The 17,197-nt window shown below is 40.7% G+C and overlaps 1 protein-coding gene across 1 annotated transcript in view; it reads left to right on the top strand.

The window, feature by feature from the left end:
* The first annotated feature begins 9,198 nt into the window (after window positions 1-9,198).
* itgbl1 (integrin, beta-like 1) overlaps window positions 9,199-17,197 on the top strand; it is a 150,388-nt gene continuing 142,389 nt past the window's right edge. Inside the window, exons 1-2 of the mRNA XM_029703650.1 lie at window positions 9,199-9,457; window positions 15,893-16,086. Coding sequence (XP_029559510.1) covers window positions 9,366-9,457; window positions 15,893-16,086 — 286 coding nt within the window. The 5' untranslated portion in view covers window positions 9,199-9,365. The remainder of the gene's footprint in view (window positions 9,458-15,892; window positions 16,087-17,197) is intronic.

Genomic DNA, 17,197 nt, shown 5'->3' with positions numbered 1-17,197 from the left:
AGCTCCTTAATAAAGCAGATTGAAATACATCCCCATTATGTTTCTCTAGATTTAATGGGAATTTGTATTTGAGGACTGTGTTGTAGGCCCGTTACAAGGTGATATTTGAACAGCATTTAGTCATACAACATTTTTTACACTTTATATGTTGATAGTCTGCACATGTCAGGTTTGAACCTGCAATGTTTAGTTCCCAAGCCAGGTCTATTATCCTCTACCTTCTTAGACATAACTAACCCCGGGAAATACTGGTAACTGGCTGATTCGCCATCATTTCACCCATCCTCTTTATATGCTGTGTATTGTACTTCTCGGCCCATATTAACAAGGTATCGATGCCTATGAGTACTGGGGGGAAAAAAAATAAGACAGGAGGGAGGGACCATATCAAGTGTCTCAAAGGAGGAATCATTTATTTTTTTTTAAAGCTGAACAGTACATTTTTCCACAATTTTTTTATTTTTCATGATATCCAATTTGTAGTTATAGTCTTGTCTAATCGGCCATACGGACTCAGGAGAGGCAAAGGTCAAGAGCCACGTGTCCTTTGAAACACAACCCGACCAAGCCACACTGCTGACACAATGCTTGCTTAACCCAGAAGCCAGCCACACCAATGTGTTGGAGGAAACACTGTACATCTGGCAACCATGTCAGCGTGCATTACACCTGGCCCACCACAGGAGTCAATAGAGCACAATGGGAGAGAGTCTACTAGTCGGTTACTAGTCCAATGCTCTAACCACTAGGCTACCTGCCGCCCCTAAAATAACCCAGCTACCAGCATTTCCTTGGGTTAGTTATGTCTAAGAAGGCTAAAAAGGAAGCATGGAATTCCTAATTGATCACAAAGCTTTGTGCGAGCTTTCTTGGTGGTGCAGAGGATAAAGGACCTGGCTTGGGAATCCAAACATTGCAGGTTCCAACCCCACATGTGCAGATTGCTAATATCTGAAGTGTAAAAACAGTATAGATGTGTTTGTATGATTAAATACTGTTCCTATGTCATGAATTACATTAAAATGTGGTGTGCCTATATCACCTTGTAGTGGGCCAACAAAACAGTCCTCAAATGGGAATTTCCATTAAATCTGGAGAGAAACATTATGGGTATGTATTCCAATCTGCCTTAAGGAGCCACACATTTGCATGCTGAGAATATTGTGTTACTACTAGGTCAAACTAAAATATTACATTTTCTAAATATTCTTAAATGTTCTGAGGACCTCCAAGACAAGGTAAAATGTATGTATATTGCGTAAACATAAATGGAATATTATGTTAAATCTAAAACAAATATGCTATGAATGTCATACAAACTGACTTATTTGGAAACTGTTGAACATTGTTCAACATTGTGGGAATGTTCTGTGCAACCTATGTGAATATCGTCGTTTGTTTTTTTCTTGTGAAGTGTTACTCATTAAAAGTTAAGAATGAGCACTCAACACGTTGCGCCTTGGTCTGTTCAATACGAATGCCCTGTGCAACCTAACTTAAACACTGTATGAATGTCATCACAACAGAGCGTATTTCGTGTTTTGGGAACCTATCCCTTGTAATTTACCCACTATGTTCCCACAACCAATTTAAATGTTCTAGGAACCTTTAAAGAACTCAGAAAGGCTGTTCTGTCAACATCTTTGCAACATCAAAAGAATGTTTTGTCAGCACTACTGGACAGTTTTAGTGTTTTGGGAAAAACATTTTGGGGAACATTTAAAGAACAGAAAAATGTGCTCTGAGAATGTTCTTGTAATATCAGGAAATGTTTTTTGCACCCTAATAGAAACATTGTATAATCATCAGCACAACAGTTTTTGTGTTTTGGCAACATATATTTTATGATGTCCCAACAATGTTCCCACCAGACTGTTCCCATAACCTCATGAAACATTCTGGGAACCTTTAGAGAACAGACCGTGTACTTTGGGAAAGTTCTTGTAACATCAGGTGAACATTTTTTTTGTACCCTAAAAGAAACATTGTAGAATCATCCTCACAACTGGAGTTGTTTGTGTTTTGGGATATATATTTTGTGAAGCATATTGTTCCCACAACCTAATGAAACATTCTGGGAACCTTTAAAGAACAGATTAAATGTATTCTAGGAACGATCTTCCAACATCAGGTGAATGTTTTATACAAACATTCTATAATCATTAGCACTACTGGACAGTTTTTGGCTTATGAGAACATTTGCTGTGAGCAGAAGAATGTTCTGGGATTTTTTTCTGAACCAATTTCGGTTTGCTAGGGTTCATTGAAGTTGTGTAGCCGATCTTTGTACACTTGGTAGCGATAGTTTAAACCACACTCACTGCACTGCTTGCAGAATGCATAGAACATCTCGTTGGGCATTAGAAGTTTGGGAAATGCATTCTCATGCACTGACACCGAAGATCCCGTGGAATTATGGCTGGGAGCTTCTTCTGGTGATACAGGTACTGTATGCTACCATGCTTTTCAGCATCTCTCCTTTTGGATTGAATGTGTGTCACTGCTATGTCCTGATAGATCTTCATTGCAGTCTGCAACAGACCCCTAATCTATGAAAATATCTGTGGTCTTCCCGGCTTTTGAACATTTCATGGTATTTCTGGAATAAGTGAAACTTGGCGACATACTTAAACTCGCAGGAATGCCATAAAGGAATACACGGGCAATGCCAAGAGTTTGTTTTAGTGTTGTATGTAAACATTATTTAAACATTATTAAAGTGACTAGTGTTCCATTATTAAAGTGGTCAATGATTCCATGTCTATGTATATAGGGCAGCAGCACATAGGATGCAGGGTTGCGTAACTGGGTGGAAGCCGTCTTACTCACGTCGGCCACAGAGAAGGAGAGCCCACAGTCCTTGGTAGCGGGCCACGTCGTTGGCACTGTGTTATCGTCAAAGCGGGAGAAGAAGGTGTTTAGCTTGTCTGGAAGCAAGACGTTGATGTCCGCAACGTGGCTGGTTTTCTGTTTGTAGTCCATGATTTTCTATAGACCCTGCCACATACAGTACCAGACAAAACTTTGGAAACACCTACTCATTCCAGGATTTATATTTATTTTTACTATTTTCTACATTGTACAATAATAGTGAAGACATCAAAACTATGAAATAAAACACATGGAATCATGTTGTAACCAAAAAATCAAAACATTTTATATTTGAGATTCTTCAAAGTAGCCAGCCTTTGCCTTGATGACAGCTTTGCACACTCTTGGCATTCTCTCAACCAGCTTCATGAGGTAGTCACCTCGACCACATTTCAATTAACAGGTGTGCCTTGTTAAAGGTTAATTTCTTTCCTTCTTAATGCATTTGAGCCAATCACATGTGCTGTGACAAGGTAGGGTTGGTATACAGAAAATAGTCTAATTCTGTAAAAGACCTGTCACGGTTGTCGTCGGTGAAGGAGGACCAAAACGCAGCAGGTATGTGTATGCTCATCGTGATGATTATTTATTTTCTAAATGAAGACCAAAATAACAAAACACAAGAACTAACTAACGAACGAACAACAACAACAACAACAACAACAACAACAACAACAACAACAACAACAGCAACAACAACAACAACAACAACAACAACAACAACAACAACAAACAGTCTGGCAAAGCCTAAGGCTCAACACAGAACAATCACCCACAAATACCAAACACAAACACACCCTACTATATGGGACTCTCAATCAAAGGCAGATAGACAACACCTGCCTTCAACTGAGAGTCCCAACCCCAATTAACCAAACATAGACATACACTCACTAGACTCCACATAGAAATACCTAAACATAAACCAAAACCCGGAATTACTAAATCAAACACCCTTTTAACAAAACACACCACCCTGAACCACATAAAACAAATAACCTCTGCCACGTCCTGACCAAACTACAAAACAATTAACCTTATACTGGCCAGGACGTGACAAGACCAAGTCCATATTTTGGCAAGAACAGCTCAAATAAGCAAAGAGAAACGTCAGTCAATCATTATTTTAAGACATGAAGGTCAGTCAATCCGGAAAATGTCAAGAACTTTGAAAGTTTCTTCAAGTGCAATGCATAAACCATCAAGCGCCACAGGAAAGGGAGACCCAGAGTTACCTCTGCTGCAGAGGATGAGTTCATTAAAGTTACCAGACTCAGAAATTGCAGACCAAATAAATGCTTGACAGAGTTCAAGAAACAGACACATCTCAACATCAATTGTTCAGAGAAGACTGTGTGAATCAGGCCTTCATGGTCGAATTGCTGCAAAGAAACCACTCCTAAAGGACACCAATAAGAAGAAGAGAATTGCTTGGGCCAAGAAACAAGAGCAATAGACTTGTGGAAATCTGTCCTTTGGTCTGATGAGTCCAAATTAGACACTTTTGGTTCCAACCGGCGTGTCTTTGTGAGACGCAGAGTAGGTGAATAGATGATCTTCGCATGTGTGGTTCCCACCATGAAGCATGGTGGAGGAGGTGTAATGGTGTGGGGGTGCTTTGCTGGTGACACTGTCTGTGATTTATTTAGAATTCAAGGCACACTTAACCAGCATGGCTACCACAGCATTCTGCAGCGATTTGCCATTCTATCTGGTTTGGGCTTAGTTGGACTATCATTTGTTTTTCAACAGGACAATGACCCAACACAACTCCAGGCTGTGTAAGTGCTATTTGAACAAGAAGGAGAGTGATGGAGTGCTGCTTCAGATGACCTAGCCTCCACAATCACCCAACCTCGACCCAATTGACATGGTTTGGGATGAGTTGGACCACCGAGTAAAGGAAAAGCAGCCAACAAGTGCTCAGCATATCTGGGAACTCATCTAAGACTACTGGAAAAGCATGCCAGGTGAAGCTGGTTGAGAGAATGCCAAGAGTGTGCAAAGCTCTCACAAAGGCAAAAAGTGGCTACGTTGAAGAATCTAAAATCTAAAATATATTTTGATTTGTTTAGCACTTTTTTGGTTACTACATGATTCCATATGTGTCATTTCATAGTTTTGATGTCTTCACTATTATTCTACAATGAGAAAATAATACAAATAAAGAAACTCCCTTGAATGAGTAGATGTGTCCAAACTTTTGACTGGTACTGTACGTCTCGTGTCTAATCCGTTGAATGGCGACTCCACTTTGTCTCTGTACTGACGTTTTGCATTGTTTTATTGCGTTATGGAGGGAATTACTACGCTATTTGTATTTGGCCATATTTCCAGTCACCTTGTCATAGTTAAATGCAGTGGTTCGCGCTTTCAGTTTTGCGCAAATGCTGCCATCTACCCACGGTTTCTGTTTACGGTAGGTTTAAAAAGCTACAGTGGATACAATATCTCCCATATGCTTCCTGATGAACTCAGTCATGTATTCGTCAATGTTATTCTTAGATGCTACCCAGAACATATCCCAGTTGGCGTGATCAAACAATCTTAAAGCATGGATTCCAATTGGTCAGACCAGCATTGAATAGACACTAGCATGGGTACAGTGAGGGAAAAAAGTATTTGATCCCCTGCTGATTTTGTACGTTTGCCCACTGACAAAGAAGTGATCAGTCTATAATTTTAATGGTAGGGTTATTCGAACAGTGAGAGACAGCATAACAACAAAAAAATCCAGAAAAACGCATGTAAAAAATGTTATAAAATGATTTGCATTTTAATGAGGGAAGTAAGTATTTGACCCCTCTGCAAAACATGACTTAGTACTTGGTGGCAAAACCCTTGTTGGCAATCACAGAGGTCAGACGTTTCTTGTAGTTGGCCACCAGGTTTGCACACATCTCAGGTGGGATTTTGTCCCACTCCTCTTTGCAGATCTTCTCCAAGTCATTAAGGTTTCGAGGCTGACGTTTGGCAACTCGAACCTTCAGCTCCCTCCACAGATTTTCTATGGGATTAAGGTCTGGAGACTGGCTAGGCCACTCCAGGACCTTAATGTGCTTCTTCTTGAGCCACTCCTTTGTTGCCTTGGCCGTGTGTTTTGGGTCATTGTCATGCTGGAATACCCATCCACGACCCATTTTCAATGCCCTGGCTGAGGGAAGGAGGTTCTCACCCAGGATTTGACGGTACATGGCCCTGTCCATCGTTCCTTTGATGCGGTGAAGTTGTCCTGTTCCCTTAGCAGAAAAACACCCCCAAAGCATAATGTTTCCACCTCCATGTTTGACGGTGGGGATGGTTTTCTTGGGGTCATAGGCAGCATTCCTCCTCCTCCAAACACGGCGAGTTGAGTTGATGCCAAAGACCTCCATTTTGGTCTCAGCTGACCACAACACTTTCACCCAGTTGTCCTCTGAATCATTCAGATGTTCATTGGCAAACTTCAGACGGGCATGTATATGTGCTTTCTTGAGTAGGGGGACCTTGCGGGCACTGCAGGATTTCAGTCCTTCACGGTGTAGTGTGTTACCAATTGTTTTCTTGGTGACTATGGTCCCAGCTGCCTTGAGATCATTGACAAGATCCTCCCGTGTAGTTCTGGGCTGATTCCTCACCGTTCTCATGATCATTGCAACTCCACGAGGTGAGATCTTGCATGGAGCCCCAGGCCGAGGGAGATTGACAGTTCTTTTGTGTTTCTTCCATTTGCAAATAATCGCACCAACTGTTGTCACCTTCTCACCAAGCTGCTTGGCGATGGTCTTGTAGCCCATTCCAGCCTTGTGTAGGTCTACAATGTTGTCCCTGACATCCTTGGAGAGCTCTTTGGTCTTGGCCATGGTGGAGAGTTTGGAATCTGATTGATTGAAGGCTTCTGTGGACAGGTGTCTTTTATACAGGTAACAAGTGGAGATTAGGAGCACTCCCTTTAAGAGTGTGCTCCTAATCTCAGCTCGTTATCTGTATAAAAGACACCTGGGAGCCAGAAATCTTTCTGATTGAGAGGGGGTCAAATACTTATTTCCCTCATTAAAATGCAAATGAATTTAACATTTTTGACATGCGTTTATCTGGATTTTTTTGTTGTTATTCTGTCTCTCACTGTTCAAATAAACCTACCATTAAAATTATAGACTGATCATTTCTTTGTCAGTGGGCAAACATACAAAATCAGCAGGGGATCAAAATACTTTTTTCCCTCACTGTAGTTGCACAGGTGACCTGCTGGTAAAAATCTGGTAAAATGGATTTCAGTTTCCCTGCATTAAAATCACCAGCCACTAGGTGTGCCACCTCTGGATATGCATTTTCTTGTTTGCTTATGGCCCTATACAGCTCGTTAAGTGCGGTCTTAGTGCCAGCATCGGTTTGTGGCGGTAAATAGCTACGAAAATATAGATGAAAACTCTCTTGGAAAATAGTGGGATCTGCAGCTTATCATAAGGTATTCTAACTCAGGCAAGCAAAACTTTGACACTTCCTTAACATTAGAGATTGAGCACCAGCTGTTGTTAACAAAGAGATACACTCCTCCACCCTTAACCTTACCCAAAGCTGCTGTTCGATCTTGACAATGCATAGAAAAACCTGTTAGTTGTACTATATATTATACATGTCCTTGTTCAGCCACGACACTGAGAAACTTATACAGTCTTCAGGTCCCGCTGATAGGAAAGTCTCGAACAGTGCTTGTCCAGTCTGTCCATAATAAAGCACTGCTCTACCTTCTTAACAACACTATCAACAAGGCAGGCCCTACAGGCCCTAGTTTTGATGCACCTGGACTACTGTTTAGTCGTGGGGTCAGGTTCCATAAAAATTGTAATTGGCTCAGAACAGGGCAGCATGGCTGGCCCTTGGATGTACACAGAAAGCTAATATTAATAATATGCATGTAAATCTCTCCTGGCTCAAAGTGGAGTAGAGATTGACTTCATTCCTACTTGTATTTATGAGAGGTATTGACATGTTGAATGCACGAGCTGTCTGTTTGAACTACTGGCACACAGCTCGGACACCCATGTATACCCCACAAGACATGCCACAAGAGGTCTCTTCACAGTCCAGAACATACTATGTGAGGTGCTTAGTACTACATAGAGCCATGACTACATGGAACTCTATTCCACATTAAGTAACTGATGCAAGCAGTAAAATTATATGTAAAAAACTGATAAAAAGACACATTATGGAACAGCAGGGACTGTGAAGCAACACAAACATAGGCACAGACACGTGCATACACACACGTAAACATGGATTTTGTACTGTAGATATATTGTAGTGGTGGAATAGGGGCCTGAGGGCACACAGTGTGTTGTGAAATCTGTGAATGAGTAGGAAGAGCTAATGGGGATCCATAATAAATACAAATAGTACTGGTTGCGTGCTGGGTAAAAAACAATGAAATTACAAAAGTTATTTAGCCAGAAACTAGTTTTAGTGAGAGGCTATGCTGCGACCCTGCAGCTCGATGCCTCTCATCACATCAGCAGCAGATGGCTGCAGCGACGGTGGTGTTTGCGCGAATTCATCCCCCCTGCATCAGCCGGTAGGCTACTGGGGCAAGCTGAAACAGGCACTGGCAGACCACAGGCCTCAAATGGAAATCCTAAATAGTGAAAATATACCACCAAAATTGTTTAACGTTTAAAGAAAGGTTTACAATAGGATTTTCCTGGCAATAGCATGCAGCATCAGTTGGTTGGCAATGCATGCGTGGCTTAGATCAGTGTTGATTGTTGGTTTAGACAAGTCCATAATCCTTAAAAACCCAACAGTCAATGCAATCATGACATGGAAATTCAGTATATAACAATTATTTAGGTAAATGTATTGCAACAGTAAAAATAAATGTGCCTCACAATTTATTAATTGCAGGATTGTGGGAATCAGTCATTTGTCAGGTGTTGGTCTTCCAATAATCACAAAATAAAAAAATCTAAATAGGCCTATAATTATTAACATTTTTTATACAGAATTGAAAAATGCTAATAAAATATTTTAATTTTCAATTAATACTGCTTTGCAAACTTTGTCCATTAGTTTGACCATGGTCAGGTATAGTACCTATTAGGGTACTTTTGATTCAATACTTGTCTTTGATCAAGAAACTCAGGACTCAGGAGAGAAAGAGAAAAAAACAACGATAAATCATATGTATGAAAGACTGTTTCTAATTACATAACTGTGACTGAACTTTTCTTTTCTTTTTTTGGCAGGTTCCCCCTCTCCAACTCCTGCCCAGGACTCAGCCTGAGAGAGTCACAACTAATCAAAGGCACTTGTATGGAGAGAGAGAGAGCTATTGGCCTCTGAAGGGTTGACCAGTTCTGTCCAGCCCGTTGCTCTCTCTCTCTCTCTCCCTCTCTCTCTCCTTCTCTTCCTTACTCCTTCTCTTCCTCGCTCCCTCTAGCTCTCCCTCTGTTTGGGGAAAAAAGGGGGTAAATTCTTGTAGGCGACTTCACTCCAGGTTTCTGTGGGATTTAAACATGCGTGCGGAGGCTTTGGTGAACTGTATGTTAGTTCCCTTGCTTCTTATTCTGCTCACGGCTGTCGAGCAAAGTTTGTTACAATCGCTGGGGTGAGTTTTGGAGTTTCACCATGGCTTTCTTTTTCAGTTAGTTTGGGGGTTTCAAAGAGAGAGAGAGAGGGCAGAGAGAGGTGAGATCTGCTGACTGGGTGAACATTTAGAAGTAAAGTAAAAGGTGCCGTTACAGTAGTGTACGTAAATGTGGTTGGTTAAGTTTGTACTGTCAGATTCTCTATTATGGAGTACAAGTTTTTTAGTTTATTGACACATAAGAAAGTTGCTACCTCTGCACTGGGTAGGTGTTTTCAAAGGACATTATGTGATTGAAAAGTTATTGTACAAATGTTACATCAATAGTGGAAAAGAATGTCTATGCCATATGAACTGTATCTGTACAGAACGTTGATGACATTTTTTTCCACATTCAGAGATCAAGCTGCATTTGCAGGATATGAAACCATTCCTTTGAAAATGTTCTCTGTTTTTTTTTTCTTCTGTCATGAGTGCTTGTTTTGTGTTGTGTTGTATCATGCATCTTTATTTCTTATGATACTACACAAAACTAAACAAAAATAGACAGTGAAATAGTTGTCTGATGTGAATGTGGGAAACCACATCTTCCTTTGCCTGGGCCTTAAAGGGGAGCCTGCAGTAAGTATTGCCACATGACATTGCAGAGCATAGTCTTTAAACTTGACTCAGCTGAGGAGAGAAGGGGGTATTTACTCAAAATAGGTGCACCAGGGGGCTGTGTGTATGCGCGAGCGCGTGTGAATGTGGCCAATGTTGAGGCTGTGTAGGGTGTTTGTTGTTGTGTTATGTGTTTGGGTGGTAGGCCCCAAAATCCACAGCACATGTTAATTGGGAAATATAGAGGCTTTTTGTACCATTACTGTAAATGTGACAGCTACTGTGAAGTCAAGGATTAATAACAGTATGTTGTTGTAGCCTATAGCTCAAATGCAGGGTTGAGTTTTTTCTATGCTTGTTGGTTTGTGTTTGTTTATGTGCCACCATTTCTTTTAGATAAGGTATGCATGCATTAGTCCATAAAGAGTGTAATAAGCTGTTCCTTTATCAAATTGGGAGTGGCAGGAATATTTGATATTTGGCTTTTACTCACTCTTTGGAAAGTTTCTGCTGTTCCTGAACAGGAAAGGCCTTAGCATGTGAGGGCAGGAACAGAAAAGAATGTCCAAAACCTAGACCAAAAGAAACATATCTCACTGAGAAATCTCTGAGTGAGTGGGACAGCAAAACAAAAGCTTTGAAAGATCGCACGTCTGGAGTTGCAGTCCAAGTGGATTGACTGTACAGCCAGTTTGCTACAGCAGGAAAATAATTCTGCAGCAACAGGAGATGTGAATTATTATGTGGATTATAATTAATGGACATTTTTGTAGGGATTGATTCATTTTTTGTAAGGGAAAATCAAGTCTGAAATTTCAAAGTGGAAATTGCTAACGTTAGAATCCTTTGAAAAACTCAAATACACTACAAGTTTGCATTTCCTGCTTTGCAGGAATATTCTCAGCAACAAAAGAGTGATCAAATTGATATCCTATACTGTATCTGTACAGTATGTTATTTTCTTTGTTCTCATTCTCCATTCCAACCTGGGTTAAATGTGTAAGACACATTTTAGTTGACTGCATTCAGTTGTACAACTGAGTAGGTATCCTCATTTTCCTTTCCCTTTAACCTATTTGAAATGACTCGGGACTCTGTCTCTCTTTCCTGAACATTGAACATTGACATACCTGTGTCTGTAGACTGTAGGTTTCTACCCCAGCTTTAACCTTGGCCATTATCAGTTGAATTACATAACACAGAGAAACATTATGGCTATTGTCAAATTACCATTTTCTTATACTGCACTGGTTAGCTGTTGTCATACAGTAGCTCACCAGCCATAGGAGGTATTCCCGCCTTTAGAGTACACTAGGTATTGGTTAGTTCATAGGTATTGGTTAGTTCACATTATGCTTAAAATAGGACGTGAATAGTAATAGAAATTACATTACAATGAGAGAATCCATTCATTTGTGAGATAGTCCTACAGCATTTGCAGAGCTGAACTTTCAGGAGCCACGAAAGATTTACAGCCAGAGAGAGAGGGAGAAGGTGGGAGAGAGAGGGGGAAAGAGAGGAAAAACAAGAGAGGGGAAGCGGCATGGAGAGAGAGGAGGAGAGGATAGGAACTTAGAGAGTGAGAGAAACAGTCGGAAAGAAAGGGAAAGTGAGTACGGTTACAATTAAAGTTGTAAAACTTCACACAGTCACCTTGCACCTATAGACAAATTACTTTTTCACAGGAAATAAAATGAGGGAAGAAAGTGAGGGAAGAGAGAACAGAGGGATTCTTGACTCTTGAGATGGGGATTGTTTACCAGAGACCAGCACTGTTTACAAAAGGAAACACATTACTATTCCTAAAAAGAAAATGGAAAAAGCTAAAAGAAGGGATGAGGAAAGGTATAGCATAGATATAGAATGTAGAGTGCCTTCAGAAAAAATTCACACCCCTTGGCTTTTTACGGATTTCGTTGTGTTACATGCTGAATTTTTTGGCACTGGCCTGCACACAACACCCCATAATGTCAAAGTGGAATGTTTTTCTATATGTTTAATTAAAAATGAAAAGCTGAACTGTTTTGAGTCAATAAGTGTTGAACCTCTTTGTTATGGGAAGCCTAAATAAGATCAGGAGTAAAAATGAACTTAACAAGACACAATACGTTGCATGGACTCACTCTGTGTGAAATAAGTGTTTAACATAATTTTATTATGACTACCTCATCTCTGTACCCCACATATACAATTATCTGTAAGGTCCCTCAGTAGAGCAGTGAATTTCAAACACAGATTCAACCAGAAAGACCAGGGAGGTTTTCCAATGCCTCGCAAAGAAGGAAGGGAACCTATTAGTAGATGGGTCATTTTTTTCTTTTAAGCAGACATATCCCTTTGAGCCTGGTGAAGTTATTAATTGCACTTTCACTGCAAAGATACAGGCGTGCTTCCTAACTCAGTTGCCGGAGAGGAAGGAAACCGCTCAGGGTTTTCACCATGAGGCCAATGGTGACTAAAACAGTTACTGAATTTAATGGTAGGTGAAAACTGAGGATGGATCAACAACACTGACTACACAATACTAACCTAATTGACAGTGAAAATAAGGAAGCCTGTACAGAATACAAATTATTCCCAAACATGCATCCTGTTTGCAATGTTTGGGGCAAATCTAATACAACACATTACTGAGTACCACTCTCCATATTTTCAACCAAAGCGGTGGCTTCATCAAGTTATGGGTACATAGCTGTGGAAAGATGCTTTGGAATATTCTAAAACATGCATCCGGTTTTCAACAAGGCACTAAAGTAATACTGCAAAACAATTGGCAAAGCAATTAACTTTTTGTCCTGAATACAAAGTTGTAGGTTTGGGGCAAATCTAATACAAGTACCAGTTTCCATATTTTCAAGCAAAGTGGTGGCTGCATCGTGTTATGGGTATGCTTGTAATCGTTAAGGACTGGGGAGTTAATAAAAAAAAAATTGAGCTAAGCACAGGCAAAATCCTAGAGGAAAATCTGTTTCAGTCTGCTTTCCACCAGACACTGGGAGATGAATTCACCTTTCTGCAGGATAAGAATCTAAGACACTCGGCCAAATCTACTCTGGAGTTGCTTACCAAGAAGACAGTGATTCTTGGTGGCCGAGTTACAGTTTTCATTTAAATCTAGTTGAAAATCTAAAGCAAGACCTGAAAATGGTTGGAATGATCAACAACACGTTTGACAGAGCTTGAAGATTTTTTAAAATAATAAAGTTACTCAATCCAGGTGTGGAAAGTTCTTAGAGACTTACCCAGAAAGACTCACAGCGGTAATCACTGCAAAACTTGCTTCTACAAAGTATTGACTCAGGGGTGTGAATACTTATGTAAATTAGATCTTTTTGTATTTCATTTTCATTAAATTAGCAACAATGTCTAAAAACACGTTTTTCCGTTGTCATTATGGGGTATAGTGTGTCTGTGTTTGTGAAAAGATCAATTTTGAATTCAGGCTGTAACGCAACAAAATGTGGAATAAGTCAAGAGGTATGAATACTTTCTGAAGGCACTGTGCCTATAACACATATGAATAAAGGCCAAGATGAGAAATCTAATTGACAGACAGCCCTAATACATATACACAAAAAATGTATTGTAGACACACTGTATGTAGAGAAGTCCACCTCTCCTCCTCCCTTATTTTCTATTTGCTGAGTTGTCCCAACCCCAGTGCATACAGTGCCTTAGGAAAGTATTCAGACCATTTTACATTTTTCACATTTTGTTAGGTTACAGCCTTATTTTACAGTTGATTAAACCGTTTTCCCCCCTCATCAATCTACACACAATACCCCATAATGACAAAGCAAAAACTGTTTTTTAGAAATGTTTGCAAATGTATTACAAAAAAAAAAAACGAATTTACATAAGTTTTCAAACCCTTTACTCAGTACTTTGTTGAAGAAAGTTTGGCAGCAATTACGGCCTCGAGTCTCCTTAGGTATGACGCTACTAGCTTGGCACACCTGTATTTATGGAGTTTTTCCCATTCTTCTCTGCAGATCCTCTCAAGCTCTGTCAGGTTGGATGGGGAGCGTTGCTGCACAGCTATTTTCAGGTCTCTTCAGAGATGTTCGATCAGGTTCAAGTCTGTCTCTGGCTGGGCCACTCAAGGACATTCAGACACTTGTCCCAAAGCCACTCCTGCATTCTCTTGGCTGTGTTGTCCTGTTGGAAAGTGAACCTTCGCCCCACTCTGAGGTCCTGAGCACTCTGGAGCAGGTTTTCATTAAGGATCCCTCTGTACTTCACTCCGCTCATCTTTGCCTCGATCCTGACTAGTCTGCCAGTCCCTGTCGCAGAAAAACATTCCCAGAGCATAATGCTGCTGCCACCACCATGCTTCACTGTAGGGATAGTGCCAGGTTTTCTCCAGATGTGATGCTTGGCATTCAGGCCAAAGACTTCAATCTTATTTTCATCAGACCAGAGAATGTTGTTTCTCATGGTTAGAGTCATTTAGGTGCCTTTTGGCAAACCCCAAGAGGGTTGTCATGTGCCTTTTACTTAGGAGTTGCTTCCGTCTGGCCACTCTGCCATAAAGGCCTGATCGGTGGAATGCTGCAGAGATGGTTGTTCTTCTGGAAGTTTGTCCCACCAAGAGCTCAGCATATGTGGGAACTCCTTTAATACTTTTGGAAAAGCATTCCAGGTGAAGCTGGTTGGGAGAATAAAAAGAGTGTGAAAAGCTGTCATCAAAGCAAAGGGTGGCTAACAAATCTCAAATATAAAATGCACAACATTTTTGATTGCTACATGATTCCGTATGTGTTATTTCATAGTATTGATGTCTTCAATATTATTCTATAATGTAGAAAATAGTAAAAATAAAGACAAATAAAGACAAAATCCTTGAATGTGTAGATGTGTCCATACCTTTGACTGTTACTGTGTATATATATAACATAGGGAAATCAAGTTTTTGACTGCACTGGGACTTTAAGCCTTTTTGGCATTCAGACGATTCAAGGCAAGAAGTATAGGCTATGACTTTTAAAAGTCAAAGAAGTACACTATATGCCATGATGTTTTGTAGATTTAATGTTTGAAAAATAGTTGTACAGCCTGGGGACATTTAGTAAGATGGCATTCATGGCACTCAGGGGCCAAATCTGTGGTGGCTCTATATCTACAAATGTTTAGGGTACCTAAATCTACCTCTGTGCCAAATGTGGTGTTTGTCTCAAAGTAGGCCTTGTGAAATGTAAAATTGCATTACCCTCTATGGCCATTTTGTAAGGTGACTACCAAGGTCTCCAGTGGCCAAATCTGTGGTGGCTCCATATCTAAATCTATTCAGGGTAAATGAATCCACCTCAAAGCAAATTTGGTGCGTTTGTCTTGAAAAAGTCCAGATAAATAGTGCTAACGACAGCAGCCATTTTGAAAGATGGTTGCCACGGACGCCAGGGGTCAAATCTGGGGTGGCTTCATATTTAAACATTTTCATGGTACATAAATCTCCATCTTTTCAAAATTTGGTGCTTTTATTAAAAAGTGAACGATTTATCAGCTTAACTCACCCACTATAGGGCATTGGGGATGGGATTAAGGATGGTCTCCCAGGTTCAATCCCAGTTGTAGGCAATCATTTTGTACTTTTATATTTTATGTTTCTAACCCTATCCCAAACCTAAACCTTAACCTTAACGGCAACACATTCCACAATCAATGGACAGCTCCACAGACTGCCTCATACGCCATAATTAAAAGGGCCAGCCATGCCATCTCTTTGTTGCTGCAGTTATGGCCAGTTATGTATTTTTCTTTGGAGATTGTGTTGATAATAATATACTTAATATATACATCAAATATGTGATCTATAGGCTATAGAAATTTAAAAAGCTAATCCTCTTGTTTTCCCAGGCAGGTATGTACGCTGTCTGCTGAGTCATCCCAGCGGCGGTGCAAGACCCCTGAAGGCCTTATCTGCAGTGGTAGGGGAGAGTGTGACTGTGGAGCTTGCATATGCCAGGTCGCAGAGCCAGGGAACTACTATGGACCACGCTGTGAATGCCATGACTGGGTCTGTGCTACATATGACGGGAAGACATGTGGAGGTAAGGGATAGAGCGATACAGAAACACTCACTTAGTCAGCAGGGTGTATGGTTCCTCTCTTCTACAGTTTTTCTTGTGACTGTTGCTCCCTCTTTTGGTTGATTGATTGAATTGTAAAGCATTTTATGTCATTAACAAATACTGTAGGTAACCAACCATAGTATGTACAGTACAAGGACATGTACTCTCACGGTTTGAAAAAGTGCAGCAGACCAGTAACTGTTTTAACATGTCAGTGGATGCATGGTGCAACACGTTTTGACCCAGCTCGGTCTTCCATAGATAAGTTATAAAGCAGACATCTTCTCTCTCAGATTGCAAACATTCTGGAAAGCTCTTTGCTTTGACTCAACCAGACTGACATTATCATCGGGTTAGCAGCCAATGCCAAGTGTGTGAGAAGTATAGCTAGGCCTCATCCTGGAGTCACACTAAAAATCCTCCTCCAGGTTTTATTAAGGCCTTTGATGTTCCCACAGTCTTTCACTGTAGGGGAGAGTTTTGACATGTTTTACATTCAGCATCACTCTGTCAAGGGAATTGTTTCAGGATGTTGAGAATCCCAGGAAATAATCAGAATTAATATAAAAATGACAGTTTTGAAAACATACACTACATGACCTGCTCGTCGAACATCTCATTCCATTCAGCCACAAGAGCATAAGTGAGGTGATACTGATATTGGGCGATTAGGCCTGGCTCGCAGTCAGCGTTCCAATTCATCCCAAAGGTGTTCAATGGGGTTGAGGTCAGGGCTCTGTGCAGGCCAGTCAAGTTCTTCCACACCGATCTCGACAAACCATTTCTGTACGGACCTTGCTTTGTGCACAGGGGCATTGTCATACTGAAACAGGAAAGGGCCTTCCCCAAACTGTTGCCACAAAGTTGGAAGCACAGAATCGTCTAGAATCTCATTGTATGCCATAGCGTTAGGATTTCCCTTCACTGGAACTAAACAGCCCCAGACCATTATTCCTCCTCTACCAAACTTTACAGTTGGCACTATGCATTGGGGCAGGTAGTATTCTTCTGGCATCCGCCAAACCCAGATTCGGCCAGATGAGGAACCGTGATTCATCACTCCAGAGAACGCGTTTCCACTGCTCCAGGG

Source organism: Salmo trutta, chromosome 20 (assembly GCF_901001165.1).
Source record: "Salmo trutta chromosome 20, fSalTru1.1, whole genome shotgun sequence".
In the NCBI taxonomy this organism is placed as follows: domain Eukaryota; kingdom Metazoa; phylum Chordata; class Actinopteri; order Salmoniformes; family Salmonidae; genus Salmo; species Salmo trutta.
This window is presented reverse-complemented; position numbering and strand designations above follow the sequence as displayed.